The sequence below is a fragment of the Anomaloglossus baeobatrachus genome, chromosome 4, assembly GCF_048569485.1.
Source record: "Anomaloglossus baeobatrachus isolate aAnoBae1 chromosome 4, aAnoBae1.hap1, whole genome shotgun sequence".
Taxonomy (NCBI): domain Eukaryota; kingdom Metazoa; phylum Chordata; class Amphibia; order Anura; family Aromobatidae; genus Anomaloglossus; species Anomaloglossus baeobatrachus.
The window spans coordinates 479,415,742-479,439,278 of record NC_134356.1 but is presented as its reverse complement, the minus strand read 5'-3'; the positions used below and the strand labels follow the sequence as shown (position 1 = coordinate 479,439,278).

The window sequence follows — 23,537 nt, the reverse complement described above, 5'->3', positions numbered from 1 at the left end:
ATCCTCCCGTGACCGGCACTGCCAGCAGAGATGCAGGACCTATCGTGACGTCAAAATAGCCATGTGACCAGTCACGTGGCTATTATCTCATTGGCTACAGACTGGTCACATGACTATGACGCATCATGTAGGACCTGCGAGTGCATCTCTCCGGTACACGATGCACATTTGTGTATCGCCGTGTACCGGCGACATGCTCTAGCACACGGTCGACTCCCCGCTCCGTTAGGGACCGGCTGACACAGCCGGTCATTAACAGAGATCACCGTTGCCATAGCAACGCATTTAGCGGTGACGTCACTCCGGGAGCACCGTTGCTATGGTAACGCGTCTGTCAGCGTTACCGCTGTTACCGCTAGCAGCACTAATCACTCACGGAGTGAAGGCTGCACGCTGCTTCTCGTGCAGCTTTCACGGAGTGAATGCTCCACGGGAAGCAGCGTCTTCCCCCATGCAGCAGTGATGTAGCAGAGCTGCATTTGTTGAACGAGAAAGACAGAAGACCATGGATCGTGGAGGGCTGACAGGGGGTAATAAAGATGGAGTCTCTAATGTGTCTGTGTATTTATTTCTATTAAAGTATTTTTTCTCTGTGTGGTGTCTTTTTTTTAACCCTTTATTGGAGATTCTTAATGGCCGGGTCAAACGTGCCTGACATTAAGAATCTCTGGCTTAATACTGGCTAGTAAAACAAAGCCAGTATTAACTCATGATTACCCAACAAGCAACCCGGCTCCAGGGCTGTTGGAAGAGTTGGATACAGCACCAGATGATGGTGCTTCTATGAGAGCGCCATTTTCTGGGACGGCTGCGGACTGCAATTCGCAGCAGAGGCGCCCACAAACCTCGGGCTAACCTGTGCTGCGGATTCCAATCCCCAGCTGCCTAGTTGTACCTGGCTGGACACAAAAATGGGGCGAAGCCCACGTCATTTGTTTTTTAATTATTTCATGAAATAAGTGAAATAATTAAAAAAAACGGGCTTCCCTATATTTTTGGTTCCCAGCCGGGTACAAATAGGCAACTGGGGGTTGGAGGCAGCCCGTGGCTGCCTGCTGTACCTGGCTAGCATACAAAAATATGGCGAAGCCCACGTCATTTTTTTGGTGGGCAAAAAACGTCTGCATACAGTCCTGGATGGAGTATGCTGAGCCTTGTAGTTCTGCAGCTGCTGTCTGCTCTTCTCCATACAGACAGACAGCAGCTGCAGAACTACAAGGCTCAGCATACTCCATCCAGGACTGTATGCAGAAGATTTTTGCCCCCTGAAAAAATTATGTGGGCTTCGCCATATTTTTGTATGCTAGCCAGGTACAGCAGGCAGGTACGGCTGCCCCCAACCCCCAGTTGCCTATTTGTACCCGGCTGGAAACCAAAAATAAAGGGAAGCCCTTTTTTTATTATTTCATGAATTTCATGAAATAATTAGAAAACAAATGACGTAGGCTTCGCCCCATTTTTGTGTCCAGCCAGGTACAACTAGGCAGCTGGGGATTGGAATCCGCAGCACAGGTTGGCCTGAGCTTTCTGGGCCCCACTGCTGCGAATTGCAGTCTGCAGCCGCCTCAGAAAATGGCATTTTCATAGAAGCGCCATCTTCTGGCGCTGTATCCAACTCTTCCAGTACCTGCCTGCTATACCTGGCTAGCATACAAAAATATGGCGAAGCTCACGTCCTTTTTTTGTAGTTTTTTGGCAAAAAAAATAAAAATGCTTCCCTGGATTTTCCATTGCCAGTGAAGGTAACACTAAGCAGTGGGGGTTAGCAGCCAGTAGCTGCTTGGATTACCCTTAGCTAGCAATACAAAAAATGCAGCGGGAGCCCATATATATTTTTTTTAACTATTTATTTAAATAACTAAAAACAAAATGGGCTTCCCTCTATTTTGATTGCTGGACATCACAGTGCTGTAAAAATAAATCTTTAAAAAAATGACGTAGCGCTCCGCGGTATTTTTGATTCTTAGCGCAGATAAAGCAGACAGCTATGGGTTGCCACCCCCATCTGCCTGCCGTTACCTTGGTTGGCAATCAAAATACAGGGAAGCCCATTATTTTTTTCTATTTAAAAAATAGTTAAAAAAAAAATGACGTTGGGTCCCCCCATTTTTGATAGCCAGCTAGGGTAAAGCAGACGGCTGTAGCCTGAAAACCACAGCTGGCAGCTTTACCGTGGTTGGGGATCCAATGTGGAGGTCCCCTCAGGCTCTTTTTTATAATTATTTTATAAATATTAATAATTACACAATAAAAGTAGGGTCCCCCCCAAATTGGATCACCAGCCAAGGTAAAGCGGACAGCTGTGGTCTGGTATTCTCAGGGTGGGAAGGTCCATAGTTATTGGGCCTTCACAGCCTAAAAATAGCAGGCCGCAGGCACCCCAGACGTGGCGCATCCACTAGATACCCAACATCATAAACTGTCAGTACTAAAAAAAAAAAAAAATCGACAAAAGAAATTTATTTGAAAAAACAGTCCCCAAAACATTTCCTCTTTCACCAATTTATTGTAAGAAAAAAATAAAGGGGTCCCACGACGACTCTGGACCGTCTAGAATATGGGGGGGGAGACACTCAGGGAACGTATCCCCCATTTTCTAGGAGTGCGGACCCTTCATGTGAGGAGTGTGGGTGCAATGAATCTGCACTCACTCTCCCCGGGTCCACAGCAGCAGAGTCCATGTCGTAATGGTTGCTACCAAAGCTGCAATGCCCTGCTCATGAGGTAAGGGCATGCCTAATCAGTAGAACTACTGTAGAGGAAGCTCTGCTCACTGGTATATAGGTGCTCAGAGGTAATAATAGATAAAATTAGTGAGTAACCTCGGCACTCTAAATCTCCCAGACTAAGTCAGTAAGTCACAACGGATAGTAATGCAAAATCACTCTTTATTGGTCCGTATTAAGAAACATTTTTTTTTCATAAGCATATATGTTTTTGTCCAAAACAAGTTACAAATGACGTTTCGGCCTGAGCCTTCGTCAGATTGGACTTATCTTACATGTAATCATGAAAAATGACAATAATCAGTATCACATAAGAGTGAGAGAACAATAACATAAACTCGAACAATGTAGAGGTACAATTGGGATGCAGCAAAAAAATTGCAACACAGCAAGAAATGAAACACATGATACAAATGTCATAATACAGTACAAGGACAATATAGTAATGACAAATATGGGGTCAGAGTAGGCTTAGACAGCTCTGGTACGAAAGCGATGTCAATCATAAAGTAACATGTGCAGTAGGTGTAGAGGTACACTATTCATGGCAGAGCTAATGGGTAGACCGACCATAGAAAAAGAACGGAGAAAAAGTGGAGAAAAAGTGGAGAAAAAGTGGAGAAAAAAATGTAGAAAAGTGGAGAAAAGGTGGAGAAAAAGTGGAGAAAAAGTGGAGAAAAAGTGGAGAAAAAGTGGAGAAAAAAATGTAGAAAAAGTGTAGAAAAAATGGAGAAAAAGTGGAGAAAAGGTGGAGAAAAAGTGGAGAAGAAGTTGAGAAAAAGTGGAGAAAAAGTGGAGAAAAAGTGGAGAAAAAATGGAGAAAAAGTGGAGAAAAAGTGGAGAAAAAGTGGAGAAAAAATGGAGAAAAAAATGGAGGAAAAGTGGAGAAAAAGTGGAGAAAAAGTGGAGAAAAAGTGGAGAAAAAGTGGAGAAAAAATGGAGAAGAAGTGGAGAAAAAGTGGAGAAAAAGTGGAGAAAAAGTGGAGAAAAAGTGGAGAAAAAGTGGAGAAAAAGTGGAGAAAAAGTGGAGAAAAAGTGGAGAAAAAGTGGAGAAAAAGTGGAGAAAAAATGTAGAAAAAGTGGAGAAAAAGTGGAGAAAAAGTGGAGAAAAAGTGGAGAAGAAGTGGAGAAAAAATGGAGAAAAAGTGGAGTAAAAATGGAGAAAAAGTGGAGAAAAAGTGGAGAAAAAATGGAGAAAAAGTGGAGAAAAAATGTAGAAAAAGTGGAGAAAAAATGGAGAAAAAGTGGAGAAAAGGTGGAGAAAAAGTGGAGAAAAAGTGGAGAAGAAGTGGAGAAAAAATGGAGAAAAAGTGGAGTAAAAATGGAGAAAAAGTGGAGAAAAAATGGAGAAAAAGTGGAGAAAAAGTGGAGAAAAAATGGAGAAAAAGTGGAGAAAAAGTGGAGAAAAAAATGTAGAAAAAGTGGAGGAAAAAGTGGAGAAAAAGTGGAGAAAAGGTGGAGAAGAAGTGGAGAAAAAATGGAGAAAAAGTGGAGTAAAAATGGAGAAAAAGTGGAGAAAAAATGGAGAAAAAGTGGAGAAAAAGTGGAGAAAAAATGGAGAAAAAGTGGAGAAAAAGTGGAGAAAAAAATGTAGAAAAAGTGGAGGAAAAAGTGGAGAAAAAGTGGAGAAAAGGTGGAGAAAAAGTGGAGAAAAAATGGAGAAAAAGTGGAGGAAAAAGTGGAGAAAAAAGTGGAGAAAAAGTGGAGAAAAAATGGAGAAAAAGTGGAGGAAAAAGTGGAGAAAAAGTGGAGAAAAAATGGAGAAGTGGAGAAGAAGTGGAGAAAAAGTGGAGAAAAAGTGGAGAAAAAGTGGAGAAAAAGTGGAGAAGAAGTGGAGAAGTGGAGAAGAAGTGGAGAAGAAGTGGAGAAGTGGAGAAGAAGTGGAGAAGTGGAGAAGAAGTGGAGAAGAAGTGTTTGTTCATGCCAGATGGGAGATAAATAATTTTTTACCGGCTCTGTCATTTACTGTAACGTGATCATCGGTGTACGGTGTATACCTGTGATCACGTGAGCGGGGACCGGAAAAACCGTCCTGAATCATGATCTCCAGGGTCTCAGCTAGCCCTGAAACCCCGGAGATTTTCTGACGCTGGGGGGCGTTATTCACTTATTTCTGCCTGCTGTTTATAAACGGCAGATCAGAATAAGGCTACATTAACACGACCGATCCATTTTTGCGGTCTGCAAAAAACAGTCCGTTTTTTTTCACGGGTGCATCCGTGTGGCATCCGTTTCCGTTCCGTAGACGGTCCGTATGTCATCTGTTTGTCATCCGTGTGCCTTCCGTTTTTTTTGTGTACTGCAAAAAAACTGAAGGAGGGTAAATGCATAAATTTACCCAGGATCCATAGCTTCATCCTACATGAGGCAGTCACATGTTCCCTCCAGTGCCATTTTCTACTGCTTTTCACAGCGTAGAGCGCTCTGGTGATTTTCCTGTGCTTGTGCACTTCATATTAGTCTTTTCTGTCATTATAATGGCAGAAAGACACATAATGTCCCACTCTCCTGCATTTTGTAATTTTGCACCCTTTGGTGCCTTTCATGTGGCACTAAGGGGTGCTTAGCTTTGTATTTAGCCAAAAAAATGAAAAAAAAAAATGACGTAGGGTTCCCCCTAGTTTTGTAGCCAGCTAGGGTAAAGCAGACGGCTGCAGCCTACAGACCACAGCTGGCAACCTCACCTTGGCTGGTAATCCAAAACTGAGGGCACCCCACGCTGTTATTTTAAATTAAATAAATAATTAAAAAAAACACGTAGGGGTCCCCCCAAAATTGGATCACCAGCCAAGGTAAAGCAGACAGCTGGGGCCTGATATTCTCAGACTAGGGAGGTCCATGGTTATTGGACTCTCCCCAGCCTAAAAATAGCAGGCCGCAGCCGCCCCAGAAGTGGCGCATCCATTAGATGCGCCAATCCTGGTGCTTCGCCCCAGCTCATCCCGCGCCCTGGTGCGGTGGCAAACGGGGTAATATATGGGGTTAATACCAGATGTGTAATGTCACCTGGCATCAAGCCCTGGGGTTGGTGAGGTCAGGCGTCTATCAGATACCCGACATCACCAACCCAGTCAGTAATAAAAAAAATAGACGACAAACACATTTTTATTTGAAAAAACACTCCCCAAAACATTCCCTCTTTAACCAATTTATTAGAAAGAAAAACAAATCCAGGTCTGGTGTAATCCAAGGGGTTGCCATGACGATCCACACTGTCCCAGTCAATGAAGAGCAGAAAGTTCCCCATTGGCTGGGAGAGCAGTGCAGTGACCTGAGCTAACATCAATAGGTCAGCCCAGGTCACTGCAGGGCATGACAAGTGCTTCTGTCAGCGAGGTACATTACCTGCGCTGATCTCCTGCACTGCCGACAGCACCTGTCACTGAGTTCAATGACCGCCGCCTTCACAGCCAAGTATCGCGAGAGGCCCTCGACGTCACCGCTAGTCAGTCTCAGGTCGGAAGCGAGAGAAGGTGATGTGACAAGCGGCGGCCATGGAGGACAGTGACAGCGCTGAGGTCGGGATGGTGGGACTTCATCACCGCAGGTAAGCCGAGCGGGGCCATGTGTGTGTATGTGTGTGTGTGTGTACGTGTACGTGTGTACATGCCGCGGGGAAGTGTGGGCTTCCTGCACGTAACTAGGATAAACATCGGGTTACTAACCAAAGCGCTTTGGTTGAATACCCGATGTTTATCTTGGTTACCAGCTTCTGGCAGGCTGCCAGCGATGGCTCCTGCACACTGTAGCTGTAAAAAGCCCTGCTTTTTGCTGCTAGAACCATTCTCGAACGTATCTAGAACTATCGAGCTTTTGCAAAAAAGCTCGAGTTCTAGTTCGATCTAGAACAGCCCCCAAAATCACTCGAGCCGCGAACTGGAGAACCTCGAACCGCGAACCGCGCTCAACTCTACTCCCCGTACTTTCTTTTGATAACTATAATAGTACGGTTTCATTTTCCATACATGACTATATAAATTGCAACTCAGAAAATGTAGTTTATTGTATTAAGTCCACAGAATGTAATCTATTATACATAGGATGCACTACATGTAGGTTAAAAATATGTATTAATGAGCATATCAGAGATATTATTAATTCTAAAAATCATACTATAACCAGTGGCGTAGCAAAGGGGGGACAGATGGGGCGGTCCGCCACGGGTGGCACTTGTCAGGGGGCGGCATTTTGGGGGTAAAAAAAAAAAGCTTATAGAAAAGGGCCATCCGCAGATGCATTCCTGAACAACTTTAACCCCTTAATAACCCATGACGTACTGGGTACGTCATGGTGACATGGTACTTAACGACCCATGATGTACTCAGTATGTCATGGCGAAATCGCGGCCCCGGTGGCTGCGATCGGTGTGCAAAAACCTTAGATTCGGGAAGGAGGGGACCTCTGTCTGAGCTCAGGTACCTACAGAGGCTGTGATTGGCTGACGAACGCTGCTCAGCCAATCCCAGCCACTGTGATGTTTCAGCCATTGAAAATGTCTGAAACATTGAAATCCAGTGATGATCAGTACAGCTATAGCACTGATCATTGGCTAGAGCTGGATGAACTTTGTTTCACCTGCCCCCAGCTCTGATTGGAGAGATCAGCCTTGTGACCCATCTCTTCAATCACCTTGGATCTGGGGCCGGTAACCTGTAGTTGACCACTCCCCTCACCTTCACTCCATTCATGAAAGTTGAGGAGAGTGATCCCTACAAGTGTCATTAGGTAAGTGTCCCTGATCCACTGCTGAGCCCGATCAGCCCCCACAGCAGCAGTGGCAGCAGCAGTAGTCACCGCCCCTGATCCACCACCGCTACGGCCTCCGATTTGCCACCGCCCTCCTCCATCTGCTGCCCCCCCTGCATCCGCCACCGCTCTCCCCATCAGCCACTGTCTGCCTTCATCCGCCACCGCTCTCCCCATCAGCCACTGCCCGCCTGCATCCGCCACCGATCTCCCCATCAGCCGCTGCCCCCCTTCATCCGCCACCGATCTCCACATCAGCCGCTGCCCCCCTCCATCTGTCACCGCTCTCCCCATCAGCCGCTACCCCCTCCCCAATGTGCTGCTTACTCTCTCCCACCTCTTACCCTCCTGCATCTGCTGCCCCCTTCACCACTTTTCACCCTCCTTCATCTGCTGCCTCCTCCATGTGCTGTGATCCTGCTGTCTAGATCCATCCTGTAAGGTAGCTATCTCCAATCTCACCTTCCATCCTCCCTCCCCCCCCCCTCATCCCTCGCCAACGGAGGGGGTGGCAAATTTGACGATCGTCCCGAGCGGCAAAAGCAGTTGCTACTCCACTGACTATAACTCATAGACATTTATCCGTTGCAGCTAAACATTTTGTCACTCAACATAATTGTAATATTAACTCCTTATGTGTTTATGGAATTGAAAGGGTTAAAAGTTCTCTCTGAGGAGGTAAAATTGCAGATCGAGTCCTGACTCGTAAGGTTTATTGGATTTTCCATTTATGAATGTTGTCAATTTTTTATACATTTGTATGTTTATATATATATATATTCATATATATATATATATATATATATATATATTTATATTTCACATGTTTTCTGTAAATTTTTTCTGCTATTCTGGTAATGTTTTTTGTGTGTTCTTGGTGATTAAGTCCACTCCACACCTGATTTGTTGACGTGGACTTATATACCTTAGGGGTTAAATTTCCCATGAGGTTTGACAAAGAACACAGACCCTGTTTGAAACGCGTTGCTGTTTCCTCTGCTCCTCTGTTCTTTCTTTAACATTTTGATGCATGTCTATGTTTTTCCTGGATTTTTAATGAATAGGATTTGAAAGATTTCTAAGGATTAATTGGAAGCTGGATCCATTTTTCTTATTCATGTTTCCCCGTGACTGAGAGCACTGATCCGTGCATGCCGACTATCCTCCACGGTTGAGCTGGATTAACTCTCCCCTATCATGTGCCTTGAATGTGGGATTATCTTCATTTTATAGACAATCATATTGGCTATCTCATACATAAATTTGACTTGCAACTATTAAGCATATGATTAGATATGCAGATTCTTGTCATGTCATTGCATTGTTACTGTTTTGCTCTTTGTGTTTAATTTTGTTTTTCTTCCTGTATGATAGAAATTACAATCTGTTCTCACATTCCTCAATAGTTCAGCGTTTTATTAGGTTGATTTCAAAGCAAAAGGTCACTGGTTCAAGTTTAGGAGCAGCCATGAAGAAGATTTCCCAAGAAAAATGAAACAGCAACATCTAGCTCAGCAACAGTGGTCTCTCGGCCAAGAAAATCACCAAACTATGTCATGTGAGGGCCAAAACAGTTGAAAAAATGCAAAATGAAGTCCGTAGATCCATCAACAAGTTGGCTCATCACAAGGTCTATCAGTTCTGGTGCAACAAACCTAGCAGTGGAGGCGGCTCATATGCTTCGTAATAGAGATCACAGACATACATGCAAGTGTGGCGCCCCTGAGGCTTCTGTCGTCACCGAGGTACTGCACCTCAGCCAGAGGTGTTGTATCCCATCCTGGGTAAGAAGGGGGTCATCTGGCGGTTCAGACAAAACCTGCACACACCAATTGTTAGGTCACACACTGGGTCAGGGTTTAAGGCAGGGACTCCATTAATCCGGAAAAGCAGCGACCAGTATACCTGGTTATGGAGCCTTAAGTCCCGTTCACTGTCCTGGAGGGGTGGAGCCTGGCAGAGGGAGTGTGGGAGGAGGCAGTGGGGTAGTGAGGAGAACCAGTTAGAATCAGTCAGTTCTAGTCAGGGAGAGTTTCAGTCAGAGTGAGGGAAGTGACAGTGACAAGAACCGGTGAGAACCAGAGGGTGTGAGGTGATGGTAGGAGGTGACAGTCTGTAGTTCAAGGTGAAGACCCTGGAGTTCTGCTAGACCCAGGTGTCACAGAGAGAAGGGGTTCCAGTGTGCCATGGATGTGCGAGAGGCCTCCATGGGCCTGTTCCACCAATAACACCGGGGTGGAAGAATATGGCGGCAATAACGGGGATGGTCCCCAGGCAAAAAGAAAGAAAGACATTTCTTTTAGCAATCTGACGGCCCGGGTGATTGCTGTAGGTACCCGAGGCCACAACCTGCCACCCATTCTCTGCTAGGGAGGCTACAAAAAGACCACGGTCAGCCACCTTTTAGTCAGGGGTCGGTGGCGGAGGCGCAGGACAGTCCAGTGAAGATCAGCGCTAGAGAGATGGCCAGGAAAGGCACATTGAGGGGTGCACCGGTACTGACCCTTGACCTGTTCGGGATCGTCGAGGGCCCACAACAGTGAATCCTCACACACCATGGGGAAAACTGGTCAGCTGCAGTTTTGGAACAAACTGTGAGTAAACATCTTGACTGCAAAGCCTCGTGTCGTCGCTCCTTCCTGTGCCCCAACCATTTCCACCATAGACTTTCCTAACGGTCGCCCTGGTATCTCGCTCCACCTGTGGAGAGCAAGATCACCTCCGCTGCGCAATCACCAACTGCCCCGGGGAACCCGCAGCGCAGCGGCGGCCCACATAGCCGCAAAACCACAGGTGGTGTCACGAACTTCATATTTTCCAAAAATACAACTCCCATCATCATTCTCCCCTTTATTGTGGAAACACCGCCAGGGTCATGGAGCCGGACCCACGCCACCGCTGACATCCCCAGACTAGTCTGGACTGATTCCTTGTGCCCCGGCCCTGGGGCGAGCGTGTCACAAGCACCGTGCGATGCACATTTAAAGAGTCTGAAATGGTTGGCTCGAAAATAGGTGAAGAACCCTCGACTTCAATATCGTCATAAGAAGCGTCAGCTCTACTCTGTAAAAAAAATATGAAAAGTGGACAGTAGAAGATTGGAAAAGGGTGCTTTGGAGCAATGAGACAAAAGTCAATTGACTAGACTCTAATGAGTGCAAATGGGTCTGTTAGATAAAAAGGAAAAAGGGGCTAATGGATCGAGAATATTTAGTATAATTTATGCACTGTACTGAGAAGAGAAGGACAGGACATCGGGACTGAGCCCTCAAATTGGATTGCTCAGCTGAATCCAAAACGGTTGGGAGCTATGAGCTCCCTAATGTTTGCTAACAGTTACTTCCGGGTCATACTGCACTGCAGGAGACCCAGCGCCTCAGAAGTGAGCTTACATCAGTAACATTACTGCTCTTCAGTAGAGATGAGCGAGCCTCTAGAGGCTCAAGTTCGGTTCGGTTCGTCGAACAGAGGCCGCGTTCGAGTTCGGTTCGACGAACCTCTCTAGTCCCATTGAAATCAATGGAAGGCAAACACAAACACATAAAAACACATTATAAATGTACACATACAGTTAATAAACATTACCATAACACTTACCTGTCCCCGCAATGCGTCCTGCACTCTGTCTCCCGCCACTTTTCCTTCCGATAATCGCTGCGTCCTCCCGGTAACCAGCACTGATGATAGGACCTTCCGTGATGTGAAAAAAAGCATGTGACCAGTCATATGTCTATTATCTCATTGGCTACAGACTGGTCACATGGCTAGACGTCATTGCTAGGTCCTGTCAGTGCATCTCTCCGGTAGGCGGGGGTCGTTTGTGCATCCCCGTGTACCGGCAAGATGCTCTGGCACATGGTCAGCTCCCCATTCTGCTTCCCCATTCCGTTATTCACCGGCTGTCACAGCCGGTGAATAACAAAGATCACCGTTGCTATAGCAACCCGCCTGTCAGCGGTGACGTCACCGCTTACAGCACGCAGCTTCTGATCACTCACAGAGCAGCAGCGTTCTTCCTCCCATGCTGTGCTGTCTTATGTAGCAGAGCTGCATGGGTTGATTCTCCTTCAACCCATGCAGCACTGCTACATCAGACAGCACAGCATGGGAGGAAGAACACTGCTGTTCTTTGCAGTCTATTCACTCAGTGAGCGTCTTTCTCCCATGCAGTGCAGCCTAATGTGGCAGAGCTGCATGGGTTGAAGGAAAAAGAAGACAGAAGACCATGGATCGTGGAGGGATAAGAGAGAGTAATAAACTTGGAGTCTCTAAGTGTGTCTGTGTATTTATTTCTATTAAAGTATTTTTTCTCTGTGTGGTGTCTTTTTTTTAACCCTTTATTGGAGATTCTTAATGGTTGGGTCAAACTTGCCTGACATTAAGAATCTCTGGCTTAATACTAGCTAGTAAAACAAAGCTAGTATTAACCCATTATTACCCAGAGAGCCACCCGTCACCATGGCAGTTGGAAGAGTTGGATACAGCACCAGATGATGGCGCTTCTATGAAAGCACTATTTTCTGGGGCGGCTGCGGACTGCAATTCGCAGCAGAGGGGCCCAGAAAGCTCAGGCCAACCTGTGCTGCGGATTCCAATCCCCAGCTGCCTAGTTGTACCTGGCTGGACACAAAAATGGGGCGAAGCTCATGTCGATTTTTTTTTTAATTATTTCATGAAATTTATGAAATAATTAAAAAATGGGCTTCCCTATTTTTTTTTTCCCAGCCAGGTACAAATAGGCAGATGGGGGTTGGGGACAGACGTACCTACCTGCTGTACCTGGCTATCATACAAAAATATGGCGAAGCCCACGTCATTTGTTTTTTAATTATTTCATGAAATTCGTGAAATATTTAAAAAAAACGGACTTCCCTATATTTTTGGTTCCCAGCCGGGTACAAATAGGCAGCTGGGGGTTGAGGGCAGCCCGTAGGTGCCTGCTCTACCTGACTAGCATACGGGCTGCTCCCAACCCACAGCTGCCTATTTGTACCCGGCTGTGAACCAAAAATATAGGGAAGCCCTTTTTTTTAATTATTTTATGAATTTCATGAAATTAAAAAAAACGACGTGGGCTTCGCCCAATTTTTGTGTCCAGCCAGGTACAACTAGGCAGCTGGGGATTGGAATCCGCAGCTCAGGGTGCCCAAGCTTTCTTGGCACCCGCGCTGCAAATTGCAGTCCGCAGCCGCCCCAGAAAATGGCGCTTTCATAGAAGCACCATCTTCTGGCGCTGTATCCAACTCCTCCAGCTGCCCTGGTGACGGGTGGCTCGCTGGGTAATAATGGGGTTAGGGCTAGCTGTATATTATCAACTGGCCCTAAGCCCGATTCATGGTGTCATGCCAATATTAGACATGGACACCATGAATTTCTAGTACAGATAAAAAAAACACAACACACAGAAAAATATTTTTATTACAAATAAAACACAACACAATTAGTGACTCCATCTTTATTAAAATAAAGAACCCCCCTCCACAGTAATCCTGGGTAAGGGTCCCGCGCCGTCCAATCCGGATCAAATATCATCTGATGGGTTTGCTGGAAGGCAAAGCGATCAGATGATGTGTCAGGTTCAAGGGCCTGAATCACATGACACAGCAGCTGATTGTATAAACGGGCTTTTATACAATCAGCAGATGCATCAGTGCAAAAAAACCCCAACAAACTACACACTTCAGTGCAGACTCCTGTCCGACAGCATCAGCTGATAGTTTAGCCGGCTGGGCGGTAAAAAGCTGGCCTCACCGCTCCACTTATAGTGTCAGCTGATTCCGTCAGGTGACCGCATCAGCAGATCATTGCCAGGTCTGAGAAAGAGAGAGCGAGAGAGAGGAAAGATATAGAGAGAGGAGAGAGAGAAGAGAGAGAGAGAGGAGAAGGAGAGAGGTAAAAAGAGAAAAAGAGAGACTGAGAAAGAGAGAGAAAAGAGAGAGAGAAAAAGAGAGAGAGAAAAGAGAGAGAGAGAAGTGGAGAGAAGAGGAGAGAAGAGAGTGAGAGAGAAAAGAGAGAGAAGAGAGAGAGGAGAGAGAGCGAGAGAGGGAAAAAGAGAAAGAGAGAGACTGAGAAAAAGAGAGAGAGAGAAAAGAGAGGAGAGAGAGAGCGAGAGAGAGAGAAGAGAGAGGGAGAAGAGAGAGAGGAGAGAGAGAGAGAAAAAGAGAGACTGAGAAAATGAGAGAGAGAAGAGAGAGGAGAGAAAGAGAGAGAGAGAGAGAGGAGAGAGCAATGCAGCCTCATTCCGTGAACTGCTCTGATTTTAGAGGTGAGTCCCGCGGCTCACAGCTGATGCCCGGCTGCTCCCCTCAGTGCATATTTAAATTAAATTATAATTATAAATATCCAATAATTTTAATTTAAAATTAAAAATAAAAAAAAAATAAAAAAATTTAAATTCTTGATTGGGATTAGAACTCACAACCCAATGCTTCTGAGGTGAGCGCTTTATCTACTGAGCTACTGACTACTACTGATGTGGAGCTGATACAGAGCACTCGTGTTCTGCAGCAGAGCTGACAATGTCGTGTGGATTACGTCGGACCTGGAGGGGTATTTGGGGATTAATAAAGGGGTGAAACAGGGTGTTTTTTGTCTCTTATTCCAAATAAAGGATTTTTCGCTGTGTGTGTTTATTTACTTTCACTTTTATCATGGAAGGTATCTCGGGTAGACGCCTGGCATGATTAAACTCATTATTACCCCGATTGCCACCGCACCAGGGCAATTCGGGATGAGCTGGGTAGAGTCCCCCAGGACTGTCACATCTAATGGGTGCGGCTATTCCGGGCGGCTGCTGGGTGATATTGTTAGGGTGGTGGGCTCCCAATAACGTGGTGCTCTGCATCCTGACAATACCAGCCTCCAGCCATGTGGCTTTATCCTGGCTGGTATCAAATATGGGGGGAACCGCATTTTTTTTATTATTATTATTTATTTATTTTACTGCACAATATAGACCCGCCCGCCGGCGGCTGTGATTTGTTGCATTGAGACAGATGTCAGTCAGCTTGGGGACGTGTCTGACTCCAACCAATCATGGGCGCCAGTGGGTGGGGAAAGCACGGAATAACTAATTGACTAATGAAGCGGCAGCCATTTTCTAAAGAGGAAAAGACACCGCAGATTTGTGACAGAGGTGGAGCGAGGCGCCCGTGATCGGTGAGTAGGAAAGGGAGAGGGATTGTGCTGGGGACGCAGGACGCATGCAGATAGCAACGTGTGCACATAGCCTTACTGTGAAAAGCCACGTTTATGGTGATCGAACCGTTCTCGAACATAACTCGAACTGTCGAGCTTTTAGCAAAAAGCTCGAGTTCGAGTTCGATCTCAAGCACCCCTCAAAATCACTCGAACATGAAATTGGCGAACCTCGAACCTCGCTCAACTCTACTCTTCAGTCACTAAGTCATGCATAGCACAGCATCTCCTGGACCCCCGAAAAAAAGGGAAACTCAAGGCAAAGATCCAGAATTAGAGCATCCTGTGATGCTCCACTTCTGGGGCTGCTTGTAGTTTTAGTCTGGGAGAGGCCAAATAACCATGGACCTTTCCAGCCTGATAATATCTGCTCACAGCTGTCTGCTGTACATTTGTTAGTTATTAAAAATAGGGGGACCCATGTCTCTTTTTCATTTAGTTAATATTTGTATAAATTATCTAACTATATGTTAGCTATCTATCATCTATCTCTGTATCGCTCTACCTATCTATCATTCATCATCTTTCACATCCTTAACACTTAAAACTCATTTAATTATTTATTTGATTAATAGCTGTTCAATCTATCTATCTATCTATCTATCTATCTATCTATCTATCTCTCTATCTATCTCTCTATCTACAGTATATCACAAAAGTGCCGCTCACTCATCACTAGAATGAACATATTCATTGCAATGTAAAAATAACTAAAGCCCGCTTTACACGCTGCAATGTATCTTACAATGTGTCGGCGGGGTCACGTCGTAAGTGACGCACATCCGGCATCGTAAGTTACATTGCAGTGTGTGACAGGTACGTGCGATTGCGATTGAACGTTAAAACGTTCATCGCATACACATCGTACCTTTTTCTAGGATTGCACGCCAGATTTTTCATCGTACCCGGGGTAGCACACATTGCAGTGTGTGACACCCCGGGTACGATGAACAGATCTTACCTACATCCTGCGGCTCCCAGCCCACAATGTGGAAGGAAGGAGGTGGGCGGGATGTTTACATCCCGCTCAGGTCCGCCCCTCCGCTTCTATTGGCCGACTGCCGCGTGACGTCGATGTGACGCCGAACATCCCTCCCACTCCAGGAAGTGGACGTTCGCCGCCCACATCGAGGTCGTATGGAAGGTAAGTACGTGTGATGGGGGTTAATTGTTTGTGCGGCACGTTCAACAAATTGAACGTGCTGCACATACGATGGGGGCGTTGCAAATCACATACGGTATCGTATGCGAAATTGCAACATGTAAAGCAGGCTTAAGGCTTTTGAGCTTCCTTTAACTGCTTCAGGTTTTCAAAACTATGAAGCTAACTATACTTCAGATGGAAACTGCACACTATTTTATGTATAAAAGTAAAAAAAAATATAGAAGTGGTAAGGCTGTTGCAAAGAAGCTGGCAAAATATAAACATTTCAGGAAAGAAGCTGCCAGCGTTTTCTTGAAGTGTTTTCTACTTGAGTTTTAAAGGCGTGTGCACTAGAGATGAGCGAACCTCCCAAGGTATGGTGCTGGTTCACTGAATTTACCTGTGTTTGCCGAACATATACAAAACCCACTGAATTCAATGGGAGGCAAAGCTTTATGTGTTAGTTAGGGCTCAGGGAGCTGGTGTTAGTTAGTATAGGGAGGCTCCAAAAAAAGAAAATAAGGAATAGAGCAGGACAGGTATACTTACCAACCTTCCCCACAGCTGTAACACTACTTCTGGGTCTGCTCATTACAGCTCATACATATTCACTTCATCCCCCACTCACCAGCAGATCTGTGATCGGTTGCAGTCAGACTGCACCCCCACCCTGTGTGACAGCGTCTCTGATTATTTGCCCTCACAGAGGCTGTCTGGGTCTCCTAATGAAATGTAAAAATTAATAAATAAATTAAAAAAATGACATAGGGTCCCCCCATATTGTGATACACAGTACAGATAAAGGAGCCTGCTACAGGCTGAAGCCCCCTAAATATGAGGGACCCTACATGGCTTTTTTATAATTATTTAGATAAATAATTAAGAAAAAACATATGGTCCCTCCCATTTTGATACTTAGCCATGATAGAGCCGACAGCTGGGGGCTAATATTAGTAAATTGTGGAGTCCCATGGCTATTATTCACTCCAGCTTAAAATAGCAACTAGCAGCTGCCAAGAATTGTGTGGTGCCCTGTGCCTAGCCACCACAAATATTATCACACAACTACATGCATTTTTCTATTTGTTTAACATGTATTGTAAGCCTTAATGAGGATTTGACCTCATGCTCGTATTGTTCTTAGTTGCAGGACCTGGTGAAGCTGCTATTTTCCCTACAGAGCTGGGTCTCATAGATAATGAAGAGGATGCTACTCTCCATATAATGCTGCGGTCATATAGCTGATGGGCAGGAATGCAAAATCAGATCCCCCTGAACTAATATTGACGACCTATTCTACAGAGAGGTGATCAGGAAAGCTGTCGCTGTCACTGGTGATAATTTTTGACTCATACCACTTAAGGAATGGGCAAAGACATTTTTGGGGGCAGATCCCACCATGGAAACCACTATGAAAAATCCTCGAATGACCATATGCATCTACTCGCTGTGCACAGGTTCAGGATTTTGAGCATCTTTTACCCACTTCAGGTTTCTAAAACCACCAAGTGATTAAAAAAAGTGACTGCTCCATTCTTCTGGTTTTTTCCACTCGGAAAACGCTCTGTATTTTACAATGCAGATCAATGGGCAGGCTCGGAAGATGCCGGAATCTACAACTTCCATCTTGTCCTTAACAATGATAAGGAGATGCTGGGAGTTGTTGTTATCAGACTCTGGACCATACAGGAACCACAATACTGATAAGACGCAGGCAATGTCACAAATAATCATTTACATCCAGGTACCTTTATAGGTGACATCTTCTGAGTCGTTCCCATCCTTTTTGTCTCCACGCAGTACAGATGCCATGATGAGGTTTCGTGCACACCGATCATCTCTGAAGACCTCCCTCTTTATTCTTCAGCAGCACTTCCCCACACAGCACCTTTAAAAATAAAAGTATCATTATACTGCTTCAAAACTATAAATATCTCCCATGCTGTGCCCCTGAAAAAATAATTGCTGGGCTTCCTTCACAAAATATCCCCCCCACACTGCCCTTATCCAAAATACCTCCCACACTGCCTCTCTCCTTAATATACCCCCACGCTGCCTCTTTCCATAATGTCCCCATGCACAGCTTCTCTCCATAATGTCCCCTCCACACTGCTCTCTTTATAATATACACCCACACTGCCTCTCTCCATAATACCCCCCCATATTGCCCCTTTATTATTATTATTATTATTATTATTTTTTTTTTTTTTTTATTTATATATTCCCCCCAAACTGCTCTTTTGTAATCCCCCCCCACACAAACACAATGCACCCTCCATTACCACTCCCCCCCACACAAAATACAATGCACCCCATTAACCCTACACACACACATACACACACATAATACAATGCACCCTCCATTACCCCTCCCATGCCGAAGGGTGAGTATAATGCCGATGGCTGGTGACTTGGATTTATAGCGCCACTTTTGCGCTGAACAAAAATAAAGAAAACACTGGAGTGGTGCTTTAATACCATTGTGTTCATTAAGGGCTTGGTTGGACTTGTTTCAATAAGTGAAGAAGAGACTTCATTAAGAATCATTGATTGCCATAGGATATGTTGGGTGTTTCCAGCACAAAATACTTTTCCACATTCTCATTTAATAAAAACTGCTTTACTGGCTCATGTTTAATCATAGAATGTATTTGTCAAATCCCTTTGTAAAGCTAAGTTCAACTTCTGCCTAGGTCTTCTCATAATATAGTTACGCTAAAGAAGGGTAATTGGTAATTGCTGTGGGAAAACGTAATAGTGATAATTCATTTAAATCATTGAACGGACATATTATTTTCCTTGGTTTCATCACCCTCATCTGCTTGGCATTAACATTTTTTTATTCATTGAAAATGTAGTCTCCTTTCTATAAGTTTTCTAGCTTAGAAGAAAGGGTTAAATTACATTAGTTCTCTTTTTCTGGGGCATCCCTTTAGAATCCCTTAAGAGTCAAACACTGCTAATTGAAAATTACTTTGGGACTTGTACCAGACCTTGTAAAAATGTGAAAATTATTTAACTGGTTCATGTAATATTATAGGGCAATTGTCACATGACATTAGCACATGTACATTATACAAATGTGCAGGTGTGAACTGGGGTGTTGATTGCATAGTTTAAGGAAACAATACCTTACTGAAGAATAATTTGTTGACTTTTCTGAGAAACAACATGGAACGCACAACAGTTTTTTAACACAATCTTTCAATATTTTATTAAATTACATAGTTATTAAGATTAATTGTGGGACGGATTTGATAAAAGACTTTCATTATTGATTCATACATCGCTTTCAAGAATGAATGGAATTATCCATCATTAACATAAACATACACTGCAATGCTTACCAAGCTGCATCGGCAGTCATGGAACTCATGCATGAGAATCCCATGTAGCAAGGAAACCATCTGCAGTATTCATACAGACGGGCGATATATTAGTATGCAAAACTCCTATAATTAACAATGCCTTGGCTAAATATATACACTGGTGTTTATTTTTACTTTTAATTTTGTCAACAGTTAAAGATGTTTTATATATTAGATACTGCCTCGGACAGCAATAAGAAATCAATTATTTGAATTTTTGTAAAGGTTTTCTTACAATAACCTGTAAGATTTATGTCTCATGAATTTATCTAGCTCAACGTACTCCATAGAATAATACACACAATGTAATTATTCATACCAATGCCATTTGGGAAACTGTAATTGTGAGTCTATTTTTTGGGCGGTGTGGGAGGACACACGGTTGATATGATAACAACCCACCAAACCACTGAGCAACTCTGTTGTGCCGTTTAAGACTAAAAGGGGAACTCTAATGAAAACAAGTTATCACCTATCCACAGAATAAGTCATAACTTATTGTAACACCCTTAACGTGCCTGCGCTCTTACCTTCCGTAGCCCCCGGGGCCACTGGACTGAGTTAATTGACTGATTATGGTCTGGACTTTAGGTCCTTTCCCACCCCCTGTCGTTGGTCCATGCTGCTGTTCACCAAGGCCTCTGCACACTGCACAGGTTTCCTGGAAATGCCGGTAGGGTTTCAGCACGGCCAACCACTTTTTCTTAAAGGGCCAGTACGCCCTGAGCAATAAGTGACCTCTCAGCTTGCTGAGTGTCTGCAGGTATTTAAGGCACCTTCCCCTTAAGGGAAGTGCCTGGGTAATGAGTTCCTAACGTTGATAGTTCTTAGGTCCCATTGTGCTGCTGCTATCATTGTGCTGTATTCTGCTGCTGATTCGTATCTATGTTTCAGATCATTACCAGTCTGTTGCTGCTACAACCTTCCACATCGGCCGGCTGCCACAATATCCGCTGCTGCAAGTATCCATGCCAGCCGCCTACCATGATATCCGCTGCCATAAATATCCTTATCAGTCATTGCTATCGCATCCATCCATACCAGCCAAATCTGCAACACCGGATCCTGTTGCTACAGCCAGAGACTACATTGTATCCATATCGCCAGCTGCTGAGGTACTGCTGATCCCTGGGACAGCTCTCTGCTGGCTGCTTACCTGCCTGTGTCACCACCTCCGAAGAGAAGACTTGACGGCCAGTCCAGTTCACTCCTCCAGGCAAGGGATAGGTATCTTTGGTCTAGTGGACCCACTTATTCCATCTCGCAAGCATAGGTTTGCCCAGGCCATGGATCCCCTTAACGCCAATGCATCCCCAATGGCCGGAGTACAACAGGAGCTCATCTGCCAACATGAGACAAAGACCCGAATGCTGGCCTTTATGACTTCAGTGGTTGTCAGCCTGAACAGCCTGCAAGCCACCTTCTCTCCAGCTCCTGATGAGATTGCAGTACCAGATTCGATGGTCAGTCCTGCCTCTGCCTTCAGACTCCATCTCTGGGCTTCTCCTTGGTTTAATAATGATCTGAAGTTATGTAGAGGATTTCTGAATCAATGTTCACTGAAATGTAAGCTTCTTCCTCACCACTTCACCTCTGATCAAGCTAAAGTGGCCTTCCTCATGTCCCATCTTGAAGGGAAGGCTTCCATGTATCCCTCCTCAATCAAACCTGTCATCCTGAGCCGCTACTACAGGGATTTAGATACTTCGCCTCTCCCAGTCAGTGATCATATATAAGGACAGAGTACTGTTGTCTAGGGGACACTCGAGAATGTAGTTTATATATATATTTAAAGTCATTATATTTAATGTAGGCCTCTCTCGTTTTGCTTCCTTTTATGCCCATTCCCCTCCACTTCCCTCTTTTTCCTCCCCCCTTTCTCACCTTCCCTTTCCTCTCCGCCCCCACCAATCCTCGCTGACTCTCCCTATCCTCCTTGCCTCTTTTACTTTCCAACATTACATACTGTTTTTATCTATTCATTTTTAATCATTATATTGTATTCACTGTTACATGCTTTGTAATCCTTTGATACACCAATAAAATACTTTTCTAGCACACCTACAGTATATTGGGACCTTTTATCACTATTGTGATTAGTAACATGTTTTATCCATTTCAAGGGAACCTGTCAGGTCCCATATGCATTCTGACCTTCAAAAAGGGTGATGTGTGGCCTAGAATTCCCTTCCGACCCATCCCTGTGTTGTAATATTATGTAATATGAATGTATGAAAAAAGTTTTATTACTTACATGTTCCCTATGTAAATGATCAGAGGCTCTAGTCCGCAGAGCGTATTATCATCCCGTGGGCGTTTGCATGGTTTCCATGGTATCACGCTCCTGTGAGCGGGATACCATGGATTTACATGAGCGACGTCACCGTCAGCTCCTTGAGATCCCACGTGTGCACGCTTGCAATTCCCGCAGCCTTGTTATCCAGGTGCTTGCTCTTCAGCTTCAGACGCGCTCTGCGTGTAGTCGGAACTGCAGGAGTCTTCTGAGAATGTGCAGTGGCCCTTTCTATATTTTAATATTTTATTCATGTTTGTATTTACTTTTGCACTTCTCTAATATTCAATTCTACTATGTATACAATGTAAACACCAAAAGAATCATAGTAACATAACATACATAGTAGCATAGTTTGTAAGGCGGAAGGAAGACATTATGTCCATCTAGTTCAGCCTATTTTTAGTGCAGCTGTTCTGCAGTGTTGAACCAGGGGAAGGTAAAACCTACAGAGTAGGAGCCAATTTTCTTGATAGGGAACAATATTCTTTCCCGACTCCTAATCTGGGTCAACTATCTACCTGTAATATTATGTTATTCATAACCTTCTATACTGTTGCTTTCAAGAAAAGCATCCATTCATCTCTTAAATTCATTCAGTGAGTTTGCCATCACCACTTCCCGAGGAAGAGAGTTCCAGAGCCTCACTGCTCTTACCGTGAAGAACCCTCATCAATCAAGAATCAAGAAACCACAGAAATAAATGCATCAATACAATCTCCAAGTATTGTATGTATCACCTTTTCTTTCTTCTTGGAGACTTGAGGTGTACTTGGTGATTCTTCTCTTGGTTTCAATGGTTCTGGGCATTTCTTCAATTGATCCCTTGAAACAGTTGATGAAGTTTTTTCCTTTATCCTTGCTGATTAAGCATGTTTTCTTGTTGTCAAAATTAGAAGGTAGTACAGAATAGGGTTCTTTTTCCCATTGATCATCAAGTTTGTGAACTTTCCTTTTTCTTTTAAGAACTATTTCTCCAGGTGTTAAAGGAACGGCGTTTGCTTTCTTGTTATAGTCCTTCTCTTGTTTTTCTTCAACTTGGTTTAGACTCTGCTCAACATATTCTTGTATTCTTTTGTATTATGCTTGACGATTAGAGTCCTAATCAGCATCTGGTGAATTGGTTTCTGGAATCTCCACTTCCATTTCAAAATCTACTGGCAATCTTCCAGGTCATGCTCGCATTAGATATGCTGGTGTACATTTGGTGGAACTTACAGGAATGTTATTGTACATGTCCACTAAGTCAGGTAACTTTTCCAGCCACATGTTCCTTTCTTCCAGTAGTAGGGTTTTCAACAGGTTGATTACCAAATGGTTCATCTTTTCACACATTCCATTTGTTTGCGCATAGGGTAGGGTGTAGTACAAATCTTTTTACAGTCATACAGGTTGCAAAATTCTTGCCATATTTCGGCTTCAAAAGCGGGACCTTGATCTGTCAATACCTGTTCTGGGTATCTGTGAGGTCTGCAAAAGTGAGCTTTAAAGGCTTTTGCTGCAGGACTTGCTGTTAAATCCTTTACAGTTACGACCACTAGAATCTGGATTAGTGATCCATTATGGTGAGAGCGTAGGTATAACCTGTTCGACTGGGTGTTAACGTTAATTGGTCCAGGGCGACAATTTCCAAGGGCTTCTTGGTGATGATGGGTTGCAGTGGTGCTTTTTGACTGTTGTTATCTTTCCTTCTCAAAGCACAAGGACCACAGTTTCTGCACCATTCTTCTATAGTGGTTCTCATTCCAATCCAATAGAATCGATCACTCAGTAATGCTTCCAGCTTCTCCCATCCGAAGTGTCATGCTCAGTCATGGTACGCCTCTAAGACTAACTGGACATGTGCTGTAGGTATCACCACTTGACATCTCCTTTCATGTGTTTTAGGATTAGTAAGGCTTCGGCACAATTTACCTCGATGGATATATACCCTGCTTCTGTCCTTCCACAACCGTTGGGCATCCAGTGGGGCTTCAGGACTTAGGTATGAATCTGGTTGGGCTATCAACGCTTTGATCAGTTTTACTGCAGGGTCATTGTCCTGTACTTCCTTCCAACCATGG

General features: G+C 44.3%; 1 protein-coding gene across 1 annotated transcript in view; it reads left to right on the top strand.

The window, feature by feature from the left end:
- LOC142301716 (uncharacterized) overlaps positions 1–21,145 on the top strand; it is a 76,654-nt gene extending 55,509 nt beyond the window's left edge. The window contains exon 2 of the mRNA XM_075342735.1: positions 20,076–21,145. Coding sequence (XP_075198850.1) covers positions 20,150–20,917 — 768 coding nt within the window. The 5' untranslated portion in view covers positions 20,076–20,149 and the 3' untranslated portion in view covers positions 20,918–21,145. The remainder of the gene's footprint in view (positions 1–20,075) is intronic.
- The last annotated feature ends 2,392 nt before the right edge of the window (positions 21,146–23,537 follow it).